Source organism: Chiloscyllium punctatum, chromosome 16, assembly GCF_047496795.1.
Source record: "Chiloscyllium punctatum isolate Juve2018m chromosome 16, sChiPun1.3, whole genome shotgun sequence".
In the NCBI taxonomy this organism is placed as follows: domain Eukaryota; kingdom Metazoa; phylum Chordata; class Chondrichthyes; order Orectolobiformes; family Hemiscylliidae; genus Chiloscyllium; species Chiloscyllium punctatum.
The window spans coordinates 6,839,965-6,866,890 of record NC_092754.1 but is presented as its reverse complement, the minus strand read 5'-3'; the positions used below and the strand labels follow the sequence as shown (position 1 = coordinate 6,866,890).

The window sequence follows — 26,926 nt, the reverse complement described above, 5'->3', positions numbered from 1 at the left end:
GTGTTGGAAGTTTGTGCTGATTTGTGTTTTGTTTTTTCACAGAACATGGGCGTTGCTGCCATTTGCTCATCCCTAATTACTCTTGAGGTGATGCCAGGTCATGCAACTATAGGTTTTGTATTGACACTGAGCCAGAGTCCAGGTCTGCTTTTAGCATGCCAGTGATCATTTCCATTGCACAAATGGAGATTTTCTCAATGTCTGTGCGGCAGAAGAGAAGACAAAAATTGCGCTCTTGCTGTTTTTTCTCTCTGTGATCCCATTTGGCTTCCCAGATGATGTGGCTCCTTGTTTACAGGAAGTCAGGAGAGAGAGAGAGACAGAAAGAGAGCGATCAGCAGCACTCCCTGGAAGTGGGCTGGGTAGGTGAACAATATCTGGAATAATTAGGGATGATGATTCTTTGGTCCCCAGATGACATTTGCCCCTTTCTGTGTCTTCCAATAGGACCATTCCCCACAGCAGCAGGTATCTCCAGTAACTACTAACCCAAATGTGGAATCCTGCGACAGGATAAGGGTTAGGGTTGTGTAGGTTGAATAGAAGTTTCTCTTCCAGTTAAATCTATTGTTTTCCCTGTCTCCTATACCCTATGAGAATGCTTTCGGTGATGCTACCGAGGCTGACACTACATAAATTATATGGCTGGTTGGGTTCCTTTATCTGGAATCTGTAGGACTTGGCTCAATCTACTAATTTACTTTCTTCTATGTGTGAGCCTCATCCTGCGTGTTCTTTTAAATGAAGCACTAGGAGAAGATATTCAGTCTCACACTCTTGATTTATTTTAAACAGTAAGTGGACAAAGCATGCAGAGCTCTGGGTCTAACCCTTTTTTCCCTGACCAACTACCTCGTGTGGCAGTTCAAAAAGTAAGACCTCGTTTTGTCCCTGCCCCAGTCTTTTATGCCATAAAAAACGTCATACACACACTGAGGTAGAATTATCTTCTCATTGGCTGTTGATCTGACTCCATTCCCCGCCTCCTCGCTTTCCCGGATGTCCGACCCCACGTGAGCTTCCTTTGCCCGCGAAACGGATCATCACGTGACCTCCTTGGCCCACTTCCTGGGCGCGAAACGGCACGTCACGTGACCGCCCCGCACTCTTCCGGGCGCGGAACGGAACGTCACGTGACCGCCTCGCACTCTTCCGAGCGCGAAACTGAAAGTCACGTGACCGCCTCGCACTCTTCCGAGCGCGACACGGAATGTCACGTGACTACCTCCTGCGTGTTTTCAACAGCGTCTTCACAGGCTTTTGACTGCTGCAGAGTTTCCCAGTCGCAGCTAGCCTTCAGTTTGTTTTATGTAAGTCATATATTTTACAAGTCCCCCTTTTGGTCTCATAAAAATGAGACCAATCAACCAACCAAACAGTTCTATTCATCACATTCGCTCTCCGATGCATAGTCTTCCCCTCTCACCAAAGCCATGGTTTCCGTCTCCATCTGTGACATCTGGTAGGGCGGGGGAGCTTTTCCTCCAATTGCTGTGATAATTACCCTGTTCAACAAAGATCTAATACAGGGGATACAACAACATCCACACAACACTAACACAATAATCATACCACCGAGGGACATAAACACAGAGGCAATTAATCCTTTCCATTTCCCAAACCACGAGTCAAAAATACCACCTAAAGGGTTGTCAATACCGGAATGTTCGTGTATCTCTTCAGACAAAGATCTTAGACCCTCCAGGGCTCTGGTTACCGAGCCATCAGGTGCCGTATTATTGGGGATAAACGTACAGCATTGGTCCCCGAACATAGAGCACACTCCCCCCTTCTCGGGTAGCAACATATCTAAAGCCATTCTATTTTGGACTGTCATCAAGGAAGTCGCTGCCAATTGTTCAGAGAGTCCCGCCACCGCATCTCTAGTTCTATTAGCTAGCCTAAGTACATAATGTACATAATTAATTCGGTCAACGTTTTTATTCGGCGTAACTGGGAACAGAACACTGATAATTGGGAGATTCTCAAATCCTGCTGCTATCTGGTCTGCCAATTTATATTCATCAGGTACCCCGCGGGGGACACCTATGGCGTCTATGTAAGTGGTTGAGCCGGATGTGACATCAAACAAATCCCTACGAATTCGTGTATACGGATTCATTCCCTGTCGTCGTTCTCCTAAAAGAAATAAGGGTACTCCTAACCTGACCATTGCACAGGTTCCAGACCAATCTGGAGGTAGACTAATATGCAGTGTTCTACCTCCACAGTACCAAAAAAGATCAGCTCTGGCCCAGACCATTGTGCTAGCATTCTGCCAGCCGGTTACATTAATTGTATCCTGACACCAGTCAGCAGGCATGTCTCCCAAGATTATCTTAGACCTTCGAACAAAACACGTATATTTGTTGGCCCTTGGTGTAAACACTGGAGGTAACGTGGAACTCTTTACAGGTGGAAAAATATCACTTAATGTGGTACAATTTGGAGGGTCCGCCTGCATAGTGAGGGCCGTCATACAATGAAATCCTATTGGGTCTATATTTGGGAACAATGGCGCTGGGGTAGTAAACAGGGTCGGTCTTGCCGAAGAACACGCGACGCAATTACTCATATTCATCGAAATTGCTGTCGCTGTCATCCAGTCCAGCCACAAGTTCTTATCCCCATACCCGGTAGCTAATCTAATAATATCCCATCTTGTAAGGTTGTTGTGGTCTATTACCACAACTCCTGAACTTGGTTCTACCTCCATGCTTGTATTTTCAGTTTGTGGCTGGCGCTTAGGAGGGTCCAGTAAAGTTACCTTCACTAATCCCATGGTATCCACACCAGATTGATCTACACCTATTACAAGATAAAAACTTCTGTCATCACTCCCACAGTAAATCTGTACCTCTTTTGAACTAGGATTAATGTCAAATTTCTTCAGGGTCTACAAAAGTGGATTTCTTAACTCTGAAGACTGGTCTAGTTGCCCCTTCGCCAGGCTCACATGACCTTGAATGTTCCATCTCTTATCTAAAAGTGACGACCTCTTGGGGGTCCAACCCACCCCCGTCCAGGCTAATACATTATCCCATGATGGGCATAGGTCATGATAAATGGCATAGAAGCAAAGATATACATCATAATCCCTCCAGGTCCCTGTATCTTGACCACAATCAATTACTTGGCATAAATCAAACTGGTATGTGTTACCATGATTCCTATCATGTCTGATATGTACCTGGCTCCTCGTCTCCCTTAAACATTTATCTGCCTCTTGTCCTGTTGATCTTTTATTCCTGAACCTTCCTCCCTCACCTGTGTGTTTGTCCCTCGTGGTTAATACTCCTATTAACAGTAGCATAACACTTATACAGATAAGAATAACAAAGACTCCCAACCTTCACAGCCTAAAGTAATGTGGGGTGGTTACAAAAATAGACATTATATCCCTCACACAACTTTGCTTAGAAATTTTTAGGACCTCTCCCTCCTTTTTCCAGAACCTTCTTCCTACAAACATTAAAAGTTTAAAACCCTTCTACTCTTTTTCTGTTCTTATTTGTTCCAGAGTTCTTGTTGGCGGTTCCGTAGCTACACACTGGCTCCAATGGTACCAGCTTTCTCCTTTCCCCTGTAATCTGACCGCATGCAATGTCCTCTCCACCACTTTATAAGGTCCTGTCCACCTCGGCTCCGACCACTTCCGTTTGATGACCTTTAACAGGACCCAGTCTGTAGTAGATGGTGTCTGAGTCTGTAATTCCCCCTTTTCCGATCCGACCTGTTTGGAGAAAGCTGACACCAGAGCTGTTAGTTGGTCATAATAAGGTTTGTACCTTAGAGAGGCTCCTCCCCCCTCTAAGATCTGTACTCCCGCTCCTGGTCCCGGGAACTGCTGCCCTGTTGTTAACTCATACGGAGTGAACCCAGTGATAGAGCTTACTGAGCTCCTAATGGATTTTAAAGCTAAAGGTAGGGCATCCACCCAGCTTAAATTTGTTTGTGCACACACTTTTCCTATTTTTTCTTTAATGGACCGATTCATTCTTTCCACTTTTCCCTGTGACTGAGGATGATACACTGTCCCAAACGCATGTTTCAGTCCTAAAGCTACTTCAACTTCTTGCAGGTCTTTGTTCTTGAAATGTGTGCCATTATCTGACCTGACTCTCTTTGGAAACCCATGCGTTGGAATATAGTGGTTTATCAAGAATTTAATCACTGTCTTTGTGTCTTCCTTTTTCGCAGGTATTGCTTCTGGCCAACCAGTGTATGCATCCACTGCTACCAAAAGGTACCGGTATCCGTTTACTCTCTCTATCATGTCAGTGTAGTCGATCACTATTTCCTGACCTGGCATTCTTGGAAGAGGGAATTTTCCCTCGTGTGGTTTCACTGTTGGTCTCACATTGTATTCTGTACACGTTCTACATTCCCTGATATAATTTTCAATCATTGCTGGCAAGAACTGATGCCACCAATGTGTCAGATACCTCTGCATCTGTGCTTTTCCACAATGGGTCAACCCATTAGCTTCCTGGAGCATGGAAGCTATCACCCCTGGGGGTAGGACTGGTCTAACCTCCGGCAACCTCCAAATCCCTTCTGACTCTCTGGCCCCTCTCTCTCTCCAAACTGTCAGTTCATGAGGAGAGGCTTTCTGCTGCTCTTTGATTAACACGTTCGCCTCACAGGCAGGCAGCAGGTCGTACACTGTTCTCTCTGTCTGCATCATTATATACTGTGCTGTATACCCTGCTGCTTTCTTTGCTGCTAAGTCTGCTTCCTGATTACCCTTCGCTACTACTGTGCCTGCTTTATCATGTCCTCTACACTTGACCACTGCCACTTCTGCAGGTTTCATTAGGGCCTTCGCTAGTCTTCTCATGTCTTTTTCATGTTTAATGGGGATTTTTGCTGCTGTTAAAAATCCTGCCCTGATCCATTGACTGAGTTCTACCTGTATAGCCCCTACCACATATGCAGAGTCAGTAAAAATATTTACTCTTTTTCCCTCTGACCACTCTAAGGCAGCTATCATTGCCTGTAACTCAGCCAACTGAGCTGATTCTTGGCCTGTCACTTTTCCCGTCAATACTTCCTCAAATCCCTCCCTTGTCCATCGCACCACTGCATAGGCTGCTTTAAGTCCTTCAGTTGGATGTCTGTAGCAACAACCATCTGTGAACAGCACTTCTTCTGGGTCTACTAATGGAACTGCCTGTAAATCTACCCTAACTGTGGTATCTCTCTGTACCCTTTCCTCACACATGTGTGGCTCTCCTTCTCCCATGTTATCAGCCATGTTAATTCCTTCATGTGTAAAAATGATATGTGGTGCATTCAAAATTTTCTCTAACCTGGTTTGCCGCAGTGATGTCATCGTAAAGGCCGTTGAGTTCACATAGGCCACTATACTGTGTGTCGTCAGTACTGTTAGTGTATGGCCCATGACTATATGTGCCACCTTTTGGAGAATTTTTGCTACCCCTGCTGCATGTCTTGTACATGGCGGGTGTTTGTCCTCTACTGGGTCAAGGGTAACACTTACATACATCAGCACCTGCCTGGCTCCCCCTTTTTTCTGAAAAAGAACACCATTTATTGTGTGTAATTTTTCAGAAATATCCAGGAAAAATGTCTCTTTATAATCCGGGACCGCTAAATCAGGAGCCCGCGTTAGTGCCTGTTTAAGAGATATAAAACTTACGTCTGCCTCCGTGGTCCACTGCAAATAGGCCAACAAATTTCTCATGCCTTGCTCATTTACCATGGCCCTTAGAGGGAAAGTGAGCTCCCCATATGATGCAATGAATTGTCTACTGTGCCCGGCCAACCCAAGAAATGAGAGCATGTCTTTGACAGTGACTGGTTTGGTATGATGCAGAATGGAGGATCTATGGGATGGGGACACACCTGTTCCCTTAGCAGAAATCATTCTACCCAAGAAAGACACCGTTTGTCTGCAGCATTGCAATTTAACCCGTGACACTTTGAAACCGACACTATACAGGTGAAACAGCAACGACTTTGTGGCTTCCAAACAGGAAACATGCCAAAAGAATGTCATCCACATACTGGATTAAAAGCACCCCCTTTGGGAGCGTCAGACTCTTGAGCTGCTGTTTCAATACCTGATTAAACACCCCAGGTGACAAAATAAACCCTTGAGGGACCCTTGTATAACGTAATTGTTGGCCTTTGTACGTAAACGAAAAAATGTCCCTCAAATGATCGGCTAGGGGTAAACAGAAAAATGCGTTGGCCAGATTAATGCACGAGAACCATTTATGGTCGGGTGTCAGCACAGACATTGCAGTGTAAGGGTTTGGGACCGGAACCGTTGGAGTAGAAACGACAGTATTAATCCGTCTCAAATCATGCGCCATCCTATATTTGCCTGTATGCTGCTTCTCTACCAGCAAGATAGGAGTGTTCCAGGCTGACTGGGAGGGTTCCAGCACCCCTGCTGCTAACAATCCTTCAATTGTTTCGGCGATGCCAGCTTCAGCCTCTGGTTTATGTGAATATTGTCTCTGCCAAATCGGAGTATGGTCTATTAAATCAAACGTAATTGGTGTGACGTATTTGCAGTAACCAACATCCGTTGAACTTGCTGACCACAAGGTATCTGGTAGAGTATCAAGCATCACTGCAGCCTGTGGATGGTCTGTTTTTTCCCTACCATGAAACCTTTCAATCTGCCTATGTTCCAGCAGTACCTTATCAGTTGTTCTGCACATAATTCTATAGGCTCCCTCTGATGGTGAATATTGTAAACCAGGTACTTGAGTCCACATCCAGTCTGTCACCACCATCAAGCGTTTGCACATAGGCCCCAGATCCTTGGCCTGATATTCTGCCTGCACGGCCAATGTGACATGAGGTATGGCTTCCTCAGACATCTCATACCATTCCAACTGTTCTGTGGCTAATTCAACCACAGCCGCCACACCTTCTTTTCCGAGCAAAATGCAACTGGAGAAAATCTCCCATTGAGTCCCTTCTAGATGCTGATAAAATGCATCTTGATATATTTCATTCTCATCTCGATCATAATATAAGGTAACATGAAGAGGATCTGCAGGAGGAGCATAGGGGTGCAGCATCTGAACCCAGGGTCGCCATTGGTTGTATAAAGACTGTATGCCGTTACTCTGCCCATCTTCAGGTTCAAGCAGTCCCCAGTATATATCTGCCCACTGTCCTTCTGCCGTTGGTGATATGTCCGGTGATAGCATCATTTGGGATCCAGTGTGTATCATTGTCGTAGAACAGTTGACAGAATGGCCATTTGGAAAAGTCACCACCAGTCCGTCTGGTCCGCACAGAATTGAGACCCCACATCTCACCAGCAAATCACGTCCCATCAAATTCACGGGGCATGCAGGTGATAAAATATACTGGTGATGAAAAGTCTGTCCGGCCACTGATATGATCAGTGGCGATGTCAAAGGCAGATTTTCTGGTTTACCCGAGAACCCTACTAACTCAACGCTAGAGGATGACATGCTGGACCGAGGTATATCACAAGTGATGGTGGAAAATCGTGCACCTGTGTCCACCAAAAAAGACAGATTTTTGTCCATTACCCTCATTTGCATATAGGGGTCTGCCAACCCCAAATGGCCCTGGGTTCTCGTGCCCCGTCAATATTCACACCCCTGCTCTTCTGGCATCGTTTGGGGGTACTATCCTTGCACCGGGAGTACAGCGGCATTTGGGACTTGACAAGGCTGAGCAGCCTGTTGGACAGGAGGCTGACTTGTACGGACATACTGTCCCCGAATCAATCCCAGGCCTCCCTGTGGTCCCCACAACAGGGGACAATTTCTTCTCCAATGCCCAGGTTGGCCACATTCAAAACAGGTGTTGGATGGCTGACCTCTGAATCCCCCACAGCCCCTTCCTCTACCACGTATTCCTCCTGGAGCACCCATAGGTCTGCCCCTATATTGAGGGTAGGGTGACACCCAATCAAATGTTGGGTCTGAACTCGACAAGTTGTTTTGAGGCGATGATCGCTGAACCATCTGACTAGTCGTCTTTTGGGAGGCCTTCTTTATATCACTAGCCTTCCTCCTAGCCTCATCGAGCTGTAACTTCAACAACTGTACTTGAGCGGACTCATTACTCTGTTTGTCTTCGTCCTGTTTCGTCTTATAACGCTTCATGTGGTGCGTCAAATGTTTCTCCCACTGTTCTGTAGAACAACCTGGGATATCGGGATTACTTTCCATTGCCTCTTTTACTTCCTTAGGCATCCCTGCCATAACAGCATTCCTAAATAATGTGGTCTGTAACTGACCTGACCCTGGATGGCTCCACGCAGTATTTGTCCACGTGTCTTTACACCTAGCCAAAAAGGTCGACATATCCTCACCCTCCTTTTTCGTGAAGGTGAGTGAGGGCATCGCTCCCGGTGGAATCGGGAATCTCTCCCTCATTGCTCTTCCCACACAGGTAGCATGCTGCGCAGATGGGTCAGAATCAGGTAATAAGGTGGTCCCCGCAGACACTTCAATCTGCTGTATTTCCCACATACTCAACAATGCTCTCCAATCACCCATAGCTAGCTTGTAACCTAATGTATATTGGGAAAATTTAGTCATCCAGGGCCCACCTCCCTCCATGGGTGGGGGCATTTTATCCAGGATGCAATTCATATCAGTATATGTGAAAGGCTGATAAACATTCCCCAGACAAGAGCCTCTGTAAATCAATGGCATTTGGTGCTGATACTTTATAGGTTGTTGTAATGTGTCCCTTTGACGCAGATTGTAACTTGATTCAGGTAGAGACTTCAGTGAAGGGCCATGTTCGGTATGCATTGTGAGTGAGCCTTTCAAAGTGACTGGATAGGTGTTTGGATCATCATCTGTCAGGGATTCTTCATCCTCAATATCTATACTACTTCTGGACTCCTCCCCATCCAATCTCTCTCTATCCCGTTCTTCCCTCAAATCTCTCCGTCTTCTGTCTGAAAACCCATCATCCAATAACTGACCTGAATCATGTGACCTTCCCTTCTTCTCATTCTCAGGACTATACGGTGTCGAATGAGCCTCTGGCTCCTGTACTGCTAAACATCTCCCCTGTTTTGGCTGTTCTTTATTTCGACTCTGCGTCATCATCACCCTATTCGACTCCTGTACTTCCTTAACCCTCTGATCAACTTCTAATGTTAACTTTTCTACTTTTCTGACACTTTCTTCTAAAACTTCTGCTAGTCTCTGTTTTATTACATTATACTCTCTGGTTCCTACTTCTTGCACATCTAACACCCCTTCTTGAACATGCATAAGTGGCATTTGTATTACAGGATATGGGGGTGGGGATTGTACCACAGGCAATTTAGGATATACTGGCGCAGACGGTCCTGCCTTCTCAGTCTCCTTTGTCAATTCTATTGCAGAGGTACCACCTACTCTCTTTTGTAATGTTTCTACTGCCATACAGGCTAATGTCATGTTATGCAGATGAGTCCTCCTCTCTTCTTTCTCCTCACCTTCTTTTGTCCACTTTCTTCTATGTAATATGGACCCTTTCTTTCCCTTCATATGCTCTTCTACTTCTAATTTAGCTTGCTCTTCTGCTTTTCCCAAAAACAGTGACAATTTCTTCCTCTCCTCATCCTTAGGGACTTTGCCCTGTTGCTGTAATTCCTCCCACATCTTATCATATTTCTCCATCATTGTTTTTTGTTTGTTCCTTGCAAGTCCACTGACTAACTGACTTCTGGCTTTACCCCACTGCTGTTTTACAGGCAACCTTAGATCGGAAGAACACCCCCCGTATTCTTCACACTCTTTGTCAAACTCCCCTTCCATTTTATGTATTCTTTGTTTCAATTCTTCCGTCCAGTAGTCAGTTGGTTTAAATATAAATATGACCAAGCAACTAACCCAATCCTCTCACGAACACACCACCGTCTGTCTTAAAAAACACTACTGACTTTTATACCCCCCTCTGTAGAGTCCCCAATATAATTCTTAAAACTTCCAACACAATCATAAACCAAAATTTGTGAGCGTTGCTTTTATGAGATCCTGCTCAATGGACTTTAAACCTCCTCACCCATACGTACCTTGTTGCTTTTATGAGGAGTCTACGCCCAAGGGACTTTAAACCTGTACGTATCAAACTTTGTTGCTTTTATAGGGACTTTAACCCCAAGGGACTTTAAACCTCTTTGTTGCTTTTATGGGGCCGTATGTACCTTGTTGCTTTTATGGGGACTCTAACCCCAAGGGACTTTAAACCTGTACGTCCTATAATCAACACTTTGTCTACTTACTTTTACTAGGACACTTACAGTATAATGACAACAATCAATTTAGTATTTCCAATTGCAGAACTTCGATATAAACAGGCGTCTGCTCACCTTTTATTTTATGCGGCGCCGCTTGTTGTTGTCATCAAACGTCAGTCGTCCGTTATTTTGATTTTTCTCTCTTTACGTCACTTCTCCGGCTTCATCACGTCGGGGTCACCAAATTGTAGGACTTGGCTCAATCTACCAATTTACTTTCTTCTATGTGTGAGCCTCGTCCTGCGTGTTCTTTTAAATGAAGCACTAGGAGAAGATATTCAGTCTCACACTCTTGATTTATTTTAAACAGTAAGTGGACAAAGCATGCAGAGCTCTGGGTCTAACCCTTTTTTCCCTGACCAACTACCACGTGTGGCAGTTCAAAAAGTAAGACCTCGTTTTGTCCCTGCCCCAGTCTTTTATGCCATAAAAAAACGTCATACACACACTGAGGTAGAATTATCTTCTCATTGGCTGTTGATCTGACTCCATTCCCCGCCTCCTCGCATTCCCGGATGTCCGACCCCACGTGAGCTTCCTTTGCCCGCGAAACGGATCATCATGTGACCTCCTTGGCCCACTTCCTGGGCGTGAAACGGCACGTCACGTGACCGCCCCGCACCCTTCCTGGGCGTGAAACGGAACGTCACATGACCACCCCGCACTCTTCCGGGCGCGGAACGGAACATCACGTGACTGCCTCGCACTCTTCCGAGCGCGAAACTGAAAGTCACGTGACCGCCTCGCACTCTTCCGAGCACGACACGGAATGTCACGTGACTACCTCCTGCGTGTTTTCAACAGCGTCTTCACAGGCTTTTGACTGCTGCAGAGTTTCCCAGTCGCAGCTAGCCTTCAGTTTGTTTTATGTAAGTCATATATTTTACAAGTCATAGACGGCCCCTCATTAAGCTGAAGAAGCTACAGCTTCCACAGGCAAGGGGAGGATTGGACTTCCCAGATTTTAGGAAATATCAGTTAAGTTCCTTATTAAGTTACATAGATGATTGGGTCTTGTTTGATCCACAATCAATCTGGCTGGACATCGAGGCTTCTCAGGTAAAATGCCCACTTATTAACCTTTTATTTTCAGAGAAGAGGAAAATCATTACGGATTACTGTAAAAACCCTATAATACTAAATACAATTAAAGCTTGGAATATAATGCGGCAAAATGAGGGCAACTCACATAAAACACCCCCCCATGCGCCGATAGTGGGAGTATGGGGATTCCATCTGGGGTTTACAGACGCCACTTTTAAACTCTGGAGATCCAGGGGTATCTCATGTCTAGGGGACCTATTTAAGAATGGGGTCCTGATGTCTTTTGAACAGCTGCGTCAGAAATTCGGATTACCTAATGGAGACCTCTTTCGATACTTCCAAATTCGAGATTATATACAGAAGAAGACTACATTATTAGATAGTCTTTGTAAATCAGGTAGAGAATGTAGAGTAGTACGACTAATGGGGGTATCGTCCATCAGTACTATTTATCATTTACTACATGATGAAGTATCGGGAGATATGGACAATCTGCTTAAAACATGGGATCAGGAATTGGGACTAGAAATCTCTATAGAAACGTGGAATGATATTCGGGAAAACGCCAGAAGAATCACCATCTGTAACAGAACTTAGGCTATCCAGCTGAAGATACTTCATAGGGCCCATACAGCACCGGATCGATTGGCAAAATTTAAGGCAGGGGTATCTCCAATGTGACCCAAATGTAAAATAGAGGTGGGCACTCTTGTACATTGTCTATGGACCTGTCATAAGATCTGTAGATACTGGACTAAAGTAGCAAGTACCCTGACAGAAATTTTAGGAACGGAAATTAAAGTGGACCCCGTATCTCTCCTTTTGGGCTTTTCGAACTTATCCTCCCTACATATGCACGGGAAGAGATTATTTTCTATTCTCTCTTTCTGTGCAAGGAAAAATATTTTGGTAAACTGGATGGCTGAGAGCCCCCCTGGATTTTCAAATTGGCACAGATTTAATATGGAATGTATTCCCCTTGACTTCCTTACAAATATGGTGCACCGAAAGACCGAATTATTTTATAAAATATGGCAGCCCTTCTTGAATTATATGAATACAGATATTTCGGCTATCCTAACAAGGGCTTTTATTTAATTGAGATTATGAACCTGGCTGGTCCGGGGCCCCTTGGGAGAGGAATCCCGCACGAATACGGGTTTTGTTACATTTGATGTTAACACATTCCGTGCATGTATCTCACTACCCAATTTCTATGTTATCCACTGTTGTTTATTTTTTCTCTTTCTCTTATTTGAATAATGTAAGAGACTTAAATATACATTCTGGTTAGTTGTAGGTTAGATTAGTAGTTAGTTGAGTTTTGTTTATTTTTCTCGGTATTTTTCTTTTGTTAAATTTTGGTTATTATATATTTAAGATTTAATTGTATATCAATGTTTGTACTTGAGAGTTTTGTTTATTTTTGTAAACTTGTAAAAATGTTAAATTTCTAATAAAAGTATCTATTAAAAAAATCTATTGTTTTACTCGGTTCATTTACCTAACCACACCTTCTTTAACAGGAGAAGCCGTGCAAGCAAAAATCAGAGGCATGTGAAGCAATAGTGATATGATAATCAGTCCTTAGACCAACAAGCATATGTAGATACATTGCATCCCTGACTCACAAACATTCAACTTACAAACACTTGTTCTTATTAACACAATCCTATACCAGGATGTAAATTTAAAGACCCAATGTGTGAACATTTCCTGTACTTACAGATAGCTGCTTGACATTGTCCAGTTCTCACTAGCAAACAAATCAACTTGTGAACAGACTCTTCTGCACTCGACCCTGAGAGATAGATACTCATCTGAGACATGGAGGTCTTTCCCCTGCAAAGGACCCTGTTACTCTGTCTGCTCACTGACCATTAAACGATGCACCACATCCGTTATATTGTGAAGGGACACTAACTGAACCTGACCCCAAATTTGCCAGACCATCTGATTGAATTTCTTGTCCAGGACATAAGCAATCCCACGTCAAATCACTGGAGGTCCCATTCTAACAACATGGAGAGTGCACCTCACCACAAGGATCGCAGCTCAAGATTCAAGAACATAGTTCACTACCATCTTCACAACGGCAGTTCAGGGCAGGCAGTGAATGCTACCATACCTGGCAACACCCACATCTGGTAACCAAGATGGTAAAAGTCTTTCAAACTACCAACTTTAATTATAGCATCCTGCTGGATCATGAGTGTTTTTATACTGATGCATCTCTAAGCTCTGAATGCACACTGCTTCAGGGTTGATAGTCAGGTAAATGGTTGTAGTTAGATATGGGTTGTTTGTTTGATATACGTTTGTTCAGAAAGCTAAGTGACTCCATCGTTATCTTACATGTAACAGATAAGAGGCCAAAGTATTGATTGTGTACATAGCGCAGGAATAAAGTCACCCATTAGGAAGCTTATCTTTTATCACACATTAATAATTCTTATCCTGTAAGATTCAGGGGGCAGCTTGCGATATTAAAGAAAAAAAAATCCACACTAATTAGCAGGCAAATCTCCTTCATTTTTCCCGTCCCTTCCTGACCTGTTATAAAAGTGGTGAACTGAGTGCTGACAGATATGTTTGTACTCGCTGAGATTTTGCTTTTGTATAGCAGGAGAAAGTGAGGACTGCAGATACTGGAGGTCAGAGCTGAAAATGTGTTGCTGGAAAAGCACAGCAGGTCAGGCAGCATCCAAGGAACAGGAGAATCGACGTTTCGGGCATCAACCCTTCTTCAGGAATGGCTGATGGCCGAAACGTCGATTCTCCTGCTCCTTGGATGCTGCCTGACTTGCTGCACTTTTCCAGCAACACATTTTCAGCTTTTGTATAGCAACCAAGTATAGTGCTGTTCGTCACATTGTTAGACTGCAATGATCTCCGTCCACCGGAACTGGTTCAAACAGTTTGCTCAACTTGTTGAGCATAGGGTACCTGGGGGGACCTGAGAGGAAGATCAATATTTTATAAAGAAACAAGAAATCATTAAACTTTTAACATGTGGAAACTAACCTCCTGAAGAAAGTTTCAATAATCAAAATATCACACCTTATATTTGATGTGGAGATGCTGGTGTTGGACTAGGGTGGACAACCATTATGTTTGTTAACATTGTTCACAGACAAGATGGCTTCATTCACAATGTGTGAAAGGATTGTTTTCTAGATTTTATTTACCCCCAATCAGAGATTTTACTATACACCTCTAGAACTAGAGGGACACAAACCCAGGCCTTGTAGCTCAGAGGTAAGGACATCGTCACTGAGCCACAAGACCCTTATATTGTTTTCTATCACAGCTTTTTCTTGTTTCTGTTGTTGATGCTAACTACTGACAGCTTGTAATTGGGGGTAGTTTACTCTCAGAGAGTTGGGAATCTTTGCAACACTCTCCTGAAATGGTAGGGAAAGTCTCCCTCTCCAACTCTGTTTAGATTTTAGCCTCTCCCCTCTCTCCATACCCCTCCCTGACCTTCAATGGTGTGCACTGCCTGTAATAGGTTTTGCTGTAATTGTCTAATTGGCTCCACTGGTGTTTCACTGGTGGCAGCTGATAGTTAAAAACAGACAAAAAAATGTCACGGTGATTTGGTGATGGAAAAGCCGTTTGGTTGTGTGTAAGAGCACTTTCAGATATAAGATCAAAGGCAAACCAAGTCGTGAACAGATTGATTAAAAAGAAAGTAAAGCAGCTCCAGGGCTGTGGAGGGGTTCATACCTGCTGACTGTCTGCCCCACTTCCAAGTTACATTCATGCCCGGGTGTCATAGTGTCATAGAGCCATAGACATGTATAGCACGGAAACAAACCCTTTGTCCCAATCGTCCATACCGTTTCCTTAGAGAGAGTGAGAGCAGATGGAGTCCATCAAATCCCTCAATGCCATCAGAGTAAGGTGAGCATCACAGGGAGTACAGTGCTTTATTTCCCCATCAACTCCATTTCGCTTTAGCCCGTAGACCATGTACATATTGGTTGTGGGCGATTACAGCCTGCTTTTAGCTATTTGAAAAACCTTTTGTTGTGTTTTTAGTTGCATTTCAGCCCTGATGCTCCTGATCTTTGGGCACCTGGTGCAGAGGGTTGTGGGCAGATCAGACAATCCCCTCATGGGTCTGTCCTGGACCTGGCCAAGCTGGTGTAAACTGATCTGGGCTGTAGAGGAGGTCATCTCTGCCAACTGTCTGCCCCTGTTACACTCATGCCAGGGTGTCCATGGAGTGAGAGCACATGGTGTTCAACAATGCTCTCGATGCCTTTAGAAAGAGGGGGGTGTCATATGGGTACAGTGCTTTATCTCACCCTCCAGCTCTATTTTAAACCCCTTCTGGCTTTCCCACCCTTCTCCCTCAGTTTTAATGGTTCACATTGCTTGCAACACACTTTGCTTGTAAATATCCAATTGGTTGCTCCAGGGGTGGGTCTGCAAAACTGTTTGTCCCAGGCAGGGATTAGCTTATATACAGCATGAGTAATGACTCCATTTAGATGTTAAATTGGTTGCACCACTATTACTGATGGTGGTTAATAGTGTAAAACAAAGTCATGGTGAATTGGTGGGGAAAAAAAGCGTTCAGTTGTGTGTAAGAGCACTTCTGGATATAAAAAAGTAGCTGCCCTGTAGATGGTAAGGACTGCAGCTGCTGGAAGTCAGAGTTGATAAAAATTGGTGCTGGAAAGGCAGAGCAGGTCAGGTAGCATCAGGGAAGCAGGACAGTCAACGTTTTTAGTCAGGACCCTTCATCAGGACTGTCCTGTAGACATGGCCAAGTGGTTAAGATGAAGGATTTGAAATCCATTGGGATCTACTTGCAGTTTTCAGCCAGCCAAATATGTTTCACATCTCCCCTGACATTCCCTCTGCCCAATTCCATTTTGACTTAGCCCCTTCCTGCTCTCTCTATCCCGCCACCACCACCGCCACCACCCCCGCCCTTATCTTTTGATGGTTTTCATTGTCTCTCATGGTCTTTGCAGGTACCTATTCAGTTGGCTCCGTGGGTGTGGTTATGAATGAAAAACCACCATAATTTGGTGAAGGGGAAAAGAAACTTGTTCGGTTGTGTGCGATGCCACTTTTCGATGTGAGAAAGAAGAAAAAAGGTAAATCAGCCCCAGGGGTGGGTCTGCAAAACTGTTTGTCCCAGGCAGGGATTAGCTTATATACAGCACGAGTAATGACTCCATTTAGATGTTCAATGATTAATGATGTTCTTTTCCAGCTGGACTTCCAGAGTTAATACATTCCATGTTCCTTTCTTTCCTGTGGACCCTATCAATACTGAGCTTCTACACATTCCCATACACCTCTTTGAATTGTGACTCGATCTCCTAACATTAGCCTGAGCCCTGGCCCGACACCTTCTTCGTGCAGCACCACCTCCTCTACCCAACGAAATTAAGGCAATGACCCCCCTCCACTGCAGTAACCCACGTCCTCCAATGCACTTTTGTCTCTAACCCCCTCCCCCCATCCATAGATATTTCCTGATCACTCTGTCCTGATATTAACACATATGGGTGAGAATTGAATGCAGGCCTCCTGGCTCAGAGGTTGGGACACTACCTATGGGAGAATTTGACCAAAATTGACACAAAACTGTGTGGAAGCCATTTTGTCACAAAGCAATGTTTGCAGTATAATGCAGCCTGCTAGCAAAATGCTATGTGAGCCCTGGCTGAGGAACTCTGTCTAGATTGTCTGACCTTGCAGCTGCAGGCTGGCTCTGCTCCTTTGGCCCCTTAGACAGTTCTGCTTCATGGAATGATGTATTGTTTCACTCTGTCCCTTATTGGTTGTTTTTGCCAAGCTGAACCTGCAGTATAAGGTAACATTCAGTTTTATAGACATTAAGGGATTTAAGTCTGGACAATGTATGGGAACCTTACTACTGCCCCTAGGTTGCATGATTAATTGGCAGTGGGCTTATGTTATATTATATAACTTGTAACATTCTGTCTTTCTTTGGAATACATCGGACTTCTTTGAATGAAGAGGTATTCCCTTGGTTATGAATGAAAGCTAGTTAATTGCTCAAGGTCTCCTCTCCTGACAACTTTGTTTTAAACCATTTGACATAAGATTTACTTGCACCCCAACAATTGGCTTAGTCAGCAGGATTTCTACTTTACAACGTTTCCTTGAACCTGTACAACTCTGTCCCTTTGAGTGTACCTCCCTGAGTCAACAGATATTGAGACAAGACAGGAGAGGGAAAGTGACCGCTGCATGTGGGTGTACCTTGAGCTACAAGCCGGTCCAACTGGGATGCTGTGGTAAGAAAGGTTGAGTTTTGGAGTTACTCCAAAACTGCATAATTTACTTCTTTCCCTAACACTATCACTACATCACAAGAAACCTCTCCCCCCACCTTTACACACTGAGTTCTTTCATAATTATTGTCCCTTTTGAAACTCAGCAAGCTGCCTCTGATGCCCAACATCTTCAATGCAGCAGAGCTCCCTATAATCCACCTTGATTTTCATTGAGCTACCCCCCAGCACTGCCCATGCTTTCCCATGGACAGGCCCTGACTGATGACCAATTTTCCTTCTCCTTTATCTTTCTGGTGTGTGAGCTTCTGTATGTGGAAGCCTAGCATTGGGACACTGATCAACACATGCACAGCTCCCCAACTGACTGAGTGTATGTAGGGTCCTCAGACTGGTCTCTCCAGACTTGCAGGACCCACTCCCAGGACTTCTGTCATATGGACCTGCTGATCCTGTTTGCCCCCAAGTGGCCAACTGAGCATGTCCAGGCAATGCTATTAACTCAGTGAGCCGGCACTGCCTGAGTAAAGACCGTCTCTTGTGACTTTATCTTGGACCACTTAGTTGTTGCCTGTGCAGTGTGTTTGCTGTAAGTATGAGATTGACAAAGTGTCATTCAACAACATGTCCATCTCTGCTGGCAACCACGACAAGCTGCCTGGCTTTGCAACTGCACTAGAAGGCAAGGTGAAACAAAACAACTCTAGCTGAGGGGGGAATAGTGCAAAAAGGCAAGAGAAGGCAAGGCAGAAATATTCTGTAGGTGTTTAAATCACGCGAAGTGAGTCGAAGCTAAGAGAGCAATTGAGAAGCCCTGAAATCTGAACCGGCTGCACTCTGTGAATAAAGGCTTACAGCCCAGGAGTTGTCCTGACATCACTCAAACAAACTCCACAGATTTCACAAAGAGATTCATCACAGCGTCGAGGGAGGCCTATTGGCCCGTAGATTCCATGCTGGCCCTCTGCAGAACAATCCAACCATTCCTTCTCTGTTCAGCTATCCGTCTCAAAGTTACTGTCACGTTGTTCAGTTGCGATCACCTTTGACTCTTAGTAATGTTTTATTCTCTGTTTGGTTTTTCTGCTGGAGGGAACTTGCTGTATGCAAATCGACGGCTGTGTTTCCAAAGTTACAGCATTGACAATACTTCAAAATTACTTCATTGGGTGTAAAATGTTTTGGAATGTCCTAAGATTGTGTGAAGCACTCCTATAATGGAAATCTTTCTCTTTTATGCTCTGTTAGTTTACTCTAGGGCTTTGATACATTCATCAACTCTCTTCCTTCTTTCTAAATTCAATTTACATTAAAAATAACCATAAGCTCACCTTATACACACCTACTTCTGCTCTTGTTCTTTTTTACTTGCTTTCCATCTTGCTTTACTTGCTTTCAAGATTAAATCTGCTATTGGCATTAGGTCAGGAAAAATCTGAATTCTATAATCGGATTATGCTAATCACCTCATCAGGCTCAGTGCTGGTGACAGGTCCGTTACTGGTCCAATGCACTATAATTGGGATTATTGGAATTACACTTTCACAGGAGTTTTGGACAGCCATGGGTTTAATTGTGATTCCAGCCAAGCCAGACCTCTATCAGCAAATTGAGGATCATGGAATGTTTGATCCCTGGTTACTTTGCTGCTAATTACCCAGTACTTTCCATTGCCGGTGCAAATCAGGAAGCTTGAAGGTTAGTGAGTCTAAGTGGAAAAGTCCATGACACTGATCCTGATATTCTGAAATCTCTGTCATCGGTTGCTACATTTCCTATGAAAATATTTTTCCAGTTAAAAGTGTCAACAGTCATCGGCTTCTGAAGCTCAAAACATTTGATAGGCTGCGTTGAATTGCTGACAGACTGGCAAATGTCTCCATGTTTTGTATTGCTCTAACCCATTGACGTAGGGTTGTACACAAAAGGACACAAAGTGCAAACACCTTCAGAAAAAGAGCCATTTGAAAACGTAACTGAAGTTTAGGAAGCTGAAAATAAAAGTTCACCGAGAGCAAGAATGTAAACAGATAGGGCACTGCAACCATGGGCAGAACATCAACTTTGGTCTTTAAACCTCATCCAGAATCATTATATGGTTGCAGAGGCCATTGGGTCCATTGTGTCACTGCCAGCTCTCTGCAAGAGCAACCCACCTAATCCTATTCCTTTACCCCGTGGCTCTGCAATTGTTTTCTCTTCAGACAATTATCACATTCAGATTTAAGAGTTACAAATGAATCTAGCACCACCACACACTCAGATTCGAACTGTTCACCAGATTGTTACTGTTGCAGTTAATTCTTTTGACAATTACATTGAGCCAATGTCCTCTGGTCCTCTTTCACCAACTGGAACAGTTTCTCCCTCTCTATTCAATCTACACAGAGTCAAAGAGTCATAGAGATGTACAGCATGGAAACAGACCCTTTGGTCCAACTTGCCCAATCTAGTCCCACCTGCCAGCACTTCGCCCATATCCCTCCAAACCCTTCCTATTCATATACCCATCCAGACGTCTTTTAAATGTTGCAATTGTACCAGCCTCCACCACTTCCTCTGGCAGCTCATTCCATACCCATACCACCCTCTGTGTGAAAAGGTTGCCCCGTAGGTCTCTTTTATATCTTTCCCCTCTCACCCTAAACCTATGTCTTCTAGTTCTGGACTCCCCCACCCCAGGGAAAAGACTTTGTCTATTTATCTTATCCATGCCCTTCATGATTTTATAAATCTCTATAAGGTCACTCCTCAGCTTCCGACACTCTAGGGAAAGCAGCCCGAGCCTATTAAACCTCACTTCACTCCTTATGATTTTGAACACCTCCATCAACACTCCTCTAGATCTTTTTTAACAAGAACAGAGCTAACTCCTTCAGCCCACATACATGAAGTACTCATCAATATTGTTGTTAGACCTCTGGGAATCCAGTCAATAGGATCTTGAACACACAAAAAAACATGAGCTCCTGTCTTGTCTATTCACTGACTACAAACGCCTTAAGTTTCTATGGCATATTTGTACATAATCCTGGGGAGATGGAGATACAGTGATAATATCACTGGACTAGTAATCTACAAACCAAGTCTAATGCTTAGAGGATATGAGGTCAAATCCAATCATGGCAGCTGAATAAATTTAAATGTAATTAATAAGAAATCAGGATCTTGAAATAAAAAGGTATTGGTTCTGAAGGGGTTAATGATTCACAGTCTGTGGGCGGAGATTAATTCCATTCTTGCTTTTGGAGGAAGCAATTGCATCTGTGCCATCCCCCTAAGATCCTAGTAATTATAAAACCAAACCTCTGCAGACGTTAGAAGTCCAAAACAAACACAGAGAATGCTGGAGAAACTCAACAGCATTTGTGGAGAGAGAAACAAAATTAATGTTTTGAGTCCAGTATGCCACTTCTTCAGAACTGAAGATCTGAAGAACAATCATACCAGACTTGAAACATTAACTCTGTTTCTCTCTCCCTAGATACTACTGAGTTTCTTCAGCATTTTCTGTATTTGTCCTAGTAATTATGCCCAAAGAATGTTTGTGCCATCATGAATTAAACTTTTTTCTTATCTAAAAACAGTGCCTTTTCTGTAGATAATCTGCAGTGATATACCCTTGATGGCACAGAGATAAGTAACTGCATATGACTTGATAGGTAATACAGAGTTCTAGTTTCAGGATGCCTAAGACTGGGAACACAAATATTCAAAGCTGCTCAAATATGCTGAAAGAATAGCCAAAAGAAAAAGATTGTGGGTTAGTTTGTAAATAAAGAGGGGATCTAGTGCAGTGCAATAGATCATGTGAAATCAGTTAATGGGGAAATAAGGAACAAGGGAAAGAAGGGAGTGGGAGTCATCCAAAGAGTTGCCTCAATGCAGAACAAAGTGTAAATTGGGATATAAGGGAGGTATGCAGGAAGGATCATACAATTGTCATATCAGATTTAAGAATAGACAAATCGGAAGTGTAAGGGTAACAAGCAAGACAACTAGAGGGCATAGTTTAGGGTGAGGGGGAAAGATATAAAAGAGACCTACAGGGTTTTCACACACGGTGGTAATGTATGGAATGAGCTGCCGGAGGAAGAGGTGGAGGCTGGTACAGTAGCAACATTTAATAGGCATCTGGATGGATACATGAATAGGAAGGGTTTGGAGGGATATGGGCCAGGTGCTGGCAGGTGGGACTAGATAGGGCTCGGATATCTGGTTGGCATGGACAAGTCGGACTGAAGGGTCTGTTTCCGTGCCGTACATCTCTGACTCTCTTACCCTCTACTATTGAACATTAGATCATCTCAAGATGGCGCAAAGACAAAGCAGGATTGTTGGCAGCAAACTAGCTGAAACGGCCTTTACCCAGTAACGCAAACTGGTAGAGGTGACAAATACCACAAGGAGATAAGAGTGGTCATCTGGGAAAATGTACACAGTCGAAAGCCAGTCTCAGCATTGGAGACCATGAAACCACTGTCAATCATCATACAAACCCATCAGCTTCACTAATATCCTTTAGTGAAGGAAATCTGCTGTCCTTTCCTGGTCAGGTCTATATGTCACTCCAGAACAGCAGCAATGTCTGCTGAAATAGTTTAATGTGACATTAGGATTAGGTAACAGACGATGGGCTTGCCATTGACAAACACATCACATGAAAGAACAAAGAGTAAGAACTTAGTGTTAATGAGAAACGGTAGTAGAAGCAAAATCCTCAATGATTTTTAAAGATTATGTAGAATTGGGATGAGACCATTTAGCCCTTGAACCTGTTACACAACACAACTTAATTCCTTATACCCAGTTTTGCTTTAAAATCCATTGCAGGTTTACAAAAAATAGTAAATTTCATTTTTGAAATTAACAAGCCGTCCGGCATCAATTGGAGGCAGTTCCAAACTTTGATCATGTTCATGTATAAATATTGTTTCATCTTCCCTTAAAGTGGCATGGCTACATAGTTCAGGCCATGTGCCTTGTCCTAGACTTGTCCCAGTCAGTGCAAAGATCTACCCAATCCGTGCTTCAAATCTTATAACTGGCTAAATATTTGAAAAACAGCAGAATTACTAGTGTTTGGGGAAAGAGAAGATGATTGGGACAGAATGGATTTTTCTACCTGACGTTAGTTACAGGTACAAAGGGTTAATTGTTTGGCCAGGACTTTCTTTAGTGCATTCATTTTAATTTATTCCAATATTGGCTTTCATTTAACAAGTCTGATTGCACTATTTAAATAGCCTTGAATTTAGAATGGATTGTCTCAAAACCCAGCATAGACTGTGCACAGTTAATTTATAATCAGTTATCTGGAAAATATTTACAATTAAATCATCGATTGTGATGTTAAACAAGATTAAAATTTAACTGTTCTTGCTGTCGTAGGTTGGCTGCATTTTTTGCCATGTCGGCATAAATAAAGTGTTTACTGAAAATGTATCCTTCAGACATTTGAAGGTGTTTGTTACAAATACGGTCAGCCATCAGCTTATTAATTTGTAGCTGATATTTTTTATCTTAAGTCTCTGTTACTTTGAAGGCATATAAGATTACTTTTAACACTTTGTTAACATGAAGAGAGTCCTGACAATCCAATGGCCACACAGTCCCATGCCTAATTCCACATTGTGGCCACTGGAAAGTTACCCTTCCTGCTGGGGAGGGCTTTCTACGATCAAGGGGAGGTTTCTTGTTGAATGCCTCTGCATCTAGACACGCCCATCACTTCTGAGTGCATGGAATGAGCAGCGGATGTATGTTAGATCATGGAGGCCATGTTGGAAAGGAGTGGGATCCGGTTTACCTAATTGGCTCAAGACTCTGACGTTAAGTTGCATGTATTTCAACCCTTTAGGGACCAATGTCCTAATCCTGGTCTGGATAAACTCCACTCCCACCCACCCCCCACCCCAAAACTCTATTATAGATGTTTGTAATCAACCAGTTCAGAAATGTAGCTACATACACTGGAGCAGGTGGGCTCTCCTGGCTCACATATCACTGTGCTATAACAGCCCTAAACCCACCATCCCATCCATCTCTTATATAAGGACTTCAGGATGCTGGAACAATCTTACAAAGATGTCACAGAGCTGTTTCCCACAGGGCTTAAGTAGCACAGCATTGGAGGAGCTAACTGGATTTGGAGAGAGAAACCCATTTAGATAACAGTCTCTCAACAATGTCTCAATTCGCTTGGAATCTGGAATATCTCAGATTACCCTATCTAGTTGTATGTAGGGTTCACATGCAATGAGAAGAGATGTACAAAGGTCTCAATCGAAAGATAGTTTTTGACCTTACCTTCCCTTCGACCAGTCTGTCTTGAACCCAGACTGTCAGTTGCGGCCCTAAAACCACACAACAAAAGATTATGCACTGGTTTGACTCGGCATATCTCAGTCCAATTAGAAAGCTCGGAATGTTTTGAGACACAATAAAGCTGAAATGCTCCCTCACCCATAGTCATGTCCTCAATAGAAGATTTCTTCTGTCTTGTACATATCCATATGTACACCATATGGAGCAACATTACAATGGAATTTCTGTATCCAACTTAATTTGCAAGAAGCCTTTGTAAATTTATGGGGACGATGGGCTGGATTTTACAAAACTAGTGCGAAGAGGGTTGTAGTTGGCACTGGTGCCTCAAGGTTATGGAGGAGGAAATCAGCCTTTCTCAGGCCACTGTCTAACAAAACCTTGTGAGTGATGGGGAGGGAAAACAAGGACACACTTAGGTTTGGGTACCTCCTGAACTCAAACAGCCAAGATAAGGAGGTGCTGGTGTTGGACTGGGGGCAGACAAAGTTAAAAATCACACAACACAAGGTTATAGTCCAACAGGTAATTAGTTGCTGCCTGATAAAGGAGCAGTGCTCCGAAAGCTAGTGCTTCCAAATAAACCTGTTGGATTATAATCTGGCGTTGTGAGATTTTTAACTTCAAACAGCCAAAACAAGGTCCTGAATACCCCTAGAGTTCACTTCATGTAACTTTGATGGCAAATGAGTAGAAACCTGGAAGAAATAATAAAAACACTGGTTTGCAGTTCTGCTACCAGTTCACAGCAGAGAAAATCTGCAGAATTTCAATGCATGAAAGAAGTGCTTATACATGAAATTTCATTGTTTGATTGTTTGGAAAAATTGCAGAGCTAACACTTCTCATTCCTTTCTGCATAGCAATATGATACAGCAGCAGGCATTCAGTCCTGTTAAGTTCAATGCACTCAGGGGAAGTCCCTGACTTTGATTTGAAGAACTTTTAAATCAAGACGTGAAAAACCCTGGAAAGAAATGTTTCACATTAGATCAGTGAAAAACAGTTAGATCACAAGATATTAAGCATGAGTTCAATGTAGCTTAAAGGCCAAAGGACAGATTTCTGTTTGACTCCTTTGCTGATTTCTTTCCCCTCTATACATTAACTTTATTCGTATTGTTTCATATCCATTTCTTAATCACTTCCCATCCACTTTCTTGCTTTCCTTCATTGACATGATCTCTTAATGTTATCTTTCAGACCAACTGCTCACAAACCAAAGCTTTTCACCGTACTTAGATACATGTGACAACAATAAATCAAATCAAATCAAACTAGTGAAAGTTACAATGTGGTTGGGTCAACCCTTGTCCTTTTATACAACACAATTAGTATGCAGGAAGATGAACAAGATCTGATCAATGCTTTCCTGAAATTACCTTTTCTTTCTTGTCTAGTCTGCTCACAGGTTACTGCTATCGCCATTTAAAGATTGCCACTGATCTGATTGTGAACTAATCTCCACTTCCTTGCCAAATCCCTCCCCATAACCCTTCAACCTTGAATAAGTTCAATAACCCTGCATCTACTGCTCTCTGGGGTAAAGAATCAGAAATGAAAACAGGAAGTGCTGGAGAAACACGTCAGGTCTGGCAGCATCTGTGAGGAGAGAAACAGAGCCAGCATTTCAAGTTCTTCTTCAGAATGGTTTATCAGATATTTGTTTTGCCAGTGAAGGTTTAACCATTAAAACATGAAGCCAGACCTGCTGAGATTCCCCAGCAATTTCTGCTTTTGTTTCAGATTTCCAGCATCTGCAGTTCTTTGGCTTATGTTAGAGATTTGGAAAGATTAGTAACCCCGGTGGGAAGAAATTCTTTATCGCTTCCATTTTAAATATTGTTAAATGACTTCATTTTTAAAAATTCATTTGTGGGATGTGGGAGTCACTGGTTGTCTCTAGTTGCCCTTGAGAAGATGAGGGCGAGCTACCTTCTTGAACCACTGGAGCCCACGTGCTGTGGGTTGATCCACAATGCTGTTAGGGAGAGAATTCCTGGATTTTAACCCAGCAACAGTGAAGGAACGGCAATATATTTCCAAGTCAGGATGGTGAGTGGCTTGGTGATGATGTTCCCATATATCTGCTGCCCATAGTTTGAATAACTAGTCAAAATTATAGACCAAATCTTTTTCTGATTTTTAAAAAGTTTTTCAGTCTCTTCCAGCTCCTCCCTTCATCCTGAGTTCATGTTCCAATCTACAAATTGCTCCATAACAGTTTTTAAAAGTGATTTTAATCTACTGCTCTTTGTTTCTTCATTGGACATTTGAATTTAAACGATTTTTCATGTCACTGGCAGCATCTTTGTCACTCTATGGAAGGGGGAGTCTATACAAAGATCATTGCCATTAACTGCAGTATCAGAGTATGGTCATAGAGGAGAGATTCCTAACACCGAGACCATAAAGATCTCTCAGTGAAACACCACACTCCAGATCCGTAAGATTCTCTTTTTCTCATGACTTCAAACCTGGAAAACAATTAAAGTAAGTTCTCCCCATTCCACTGTTGTGGTTCCCCTTCCACCTTCACCAGGCACCTGGTCCCAAGTCTGTTCTCGTGAGATCTCTATGTGGATTGCCAATTCAATCTAATCATTATTCCCCACACAACGCACAGAAGAAAATGAACAACTATTGAACGCTACAGTAGAGCAATCTGAGAAATTATTTTATTTGTCCTCATGCACCAGTCGCTGAAAATAAGCAAGCAAGTCCAAAAGGTGGTGAGGAAGGTAAGTGGTACATTGTCTTTCATAGTAAAGGGATTTGATTACAGGAGGAGAGATGTCTTGCTACAATTGTACAGGGCCTTGGTGAGACCACACCTGGGAGTATTATGGGCGGTTTTGGTTTCTTATCTGAGGAAGGATGTTCTGGTTATGAAGGGAGTGAAATGAAGGTTTACCACACTGATTCCCAAGATGGCAGGACTGTAGGATAAGGAGACTGGATTGATTAGGACTATATTCCCTGAAGTTTAGAAGAATGAGGGAAAATC

The 26,926-nt window shown here is 43.2% G+C and overlaps 1 protein-coding gene across 2 annotated transcripts; it reads right to left on the bottom strand.

The window, feature by feature from the left end:
- Window positions 1–1,096: 1,096 nt before the first annotated feature.
- LOC140486932 (uncharacterized) lies at window positions 1,097–23,950 on the bottom strand. 2 transcript variants are annotated; one of them, XM_072586137.1, is made up of 2 exons: window positions 23,902–23,950; window positions 1,097–3,747 (listed from the first exon to the last, which is right to left on the bottom strand). In XM_072586137.1, exon 2 carries the CDS (start codon window positions 2,780–2,782, stop codon window positions 1,382–1,384), a length of 1,401 nt encoding a protein of 466 aa, XP_072442238.1. In that variant the 5' UTR covers window positions 2,783–3,747; window positions 23,902–23,950; the 3' UTR covers window positions 1,097–1,381. The 2 variants fall into 2 exon arrangements, with proteins under 2 accessions (XP_072442238.1, XP_072442237.1); XM_072586136.1 differs by lacking the exon at window positions 23,902–23,950 and adding an exon at window positions 10,337–10,426.
- Between the last annotated feature and the right edge of the window lie 2,976 nt (window positions 23,951–26,926).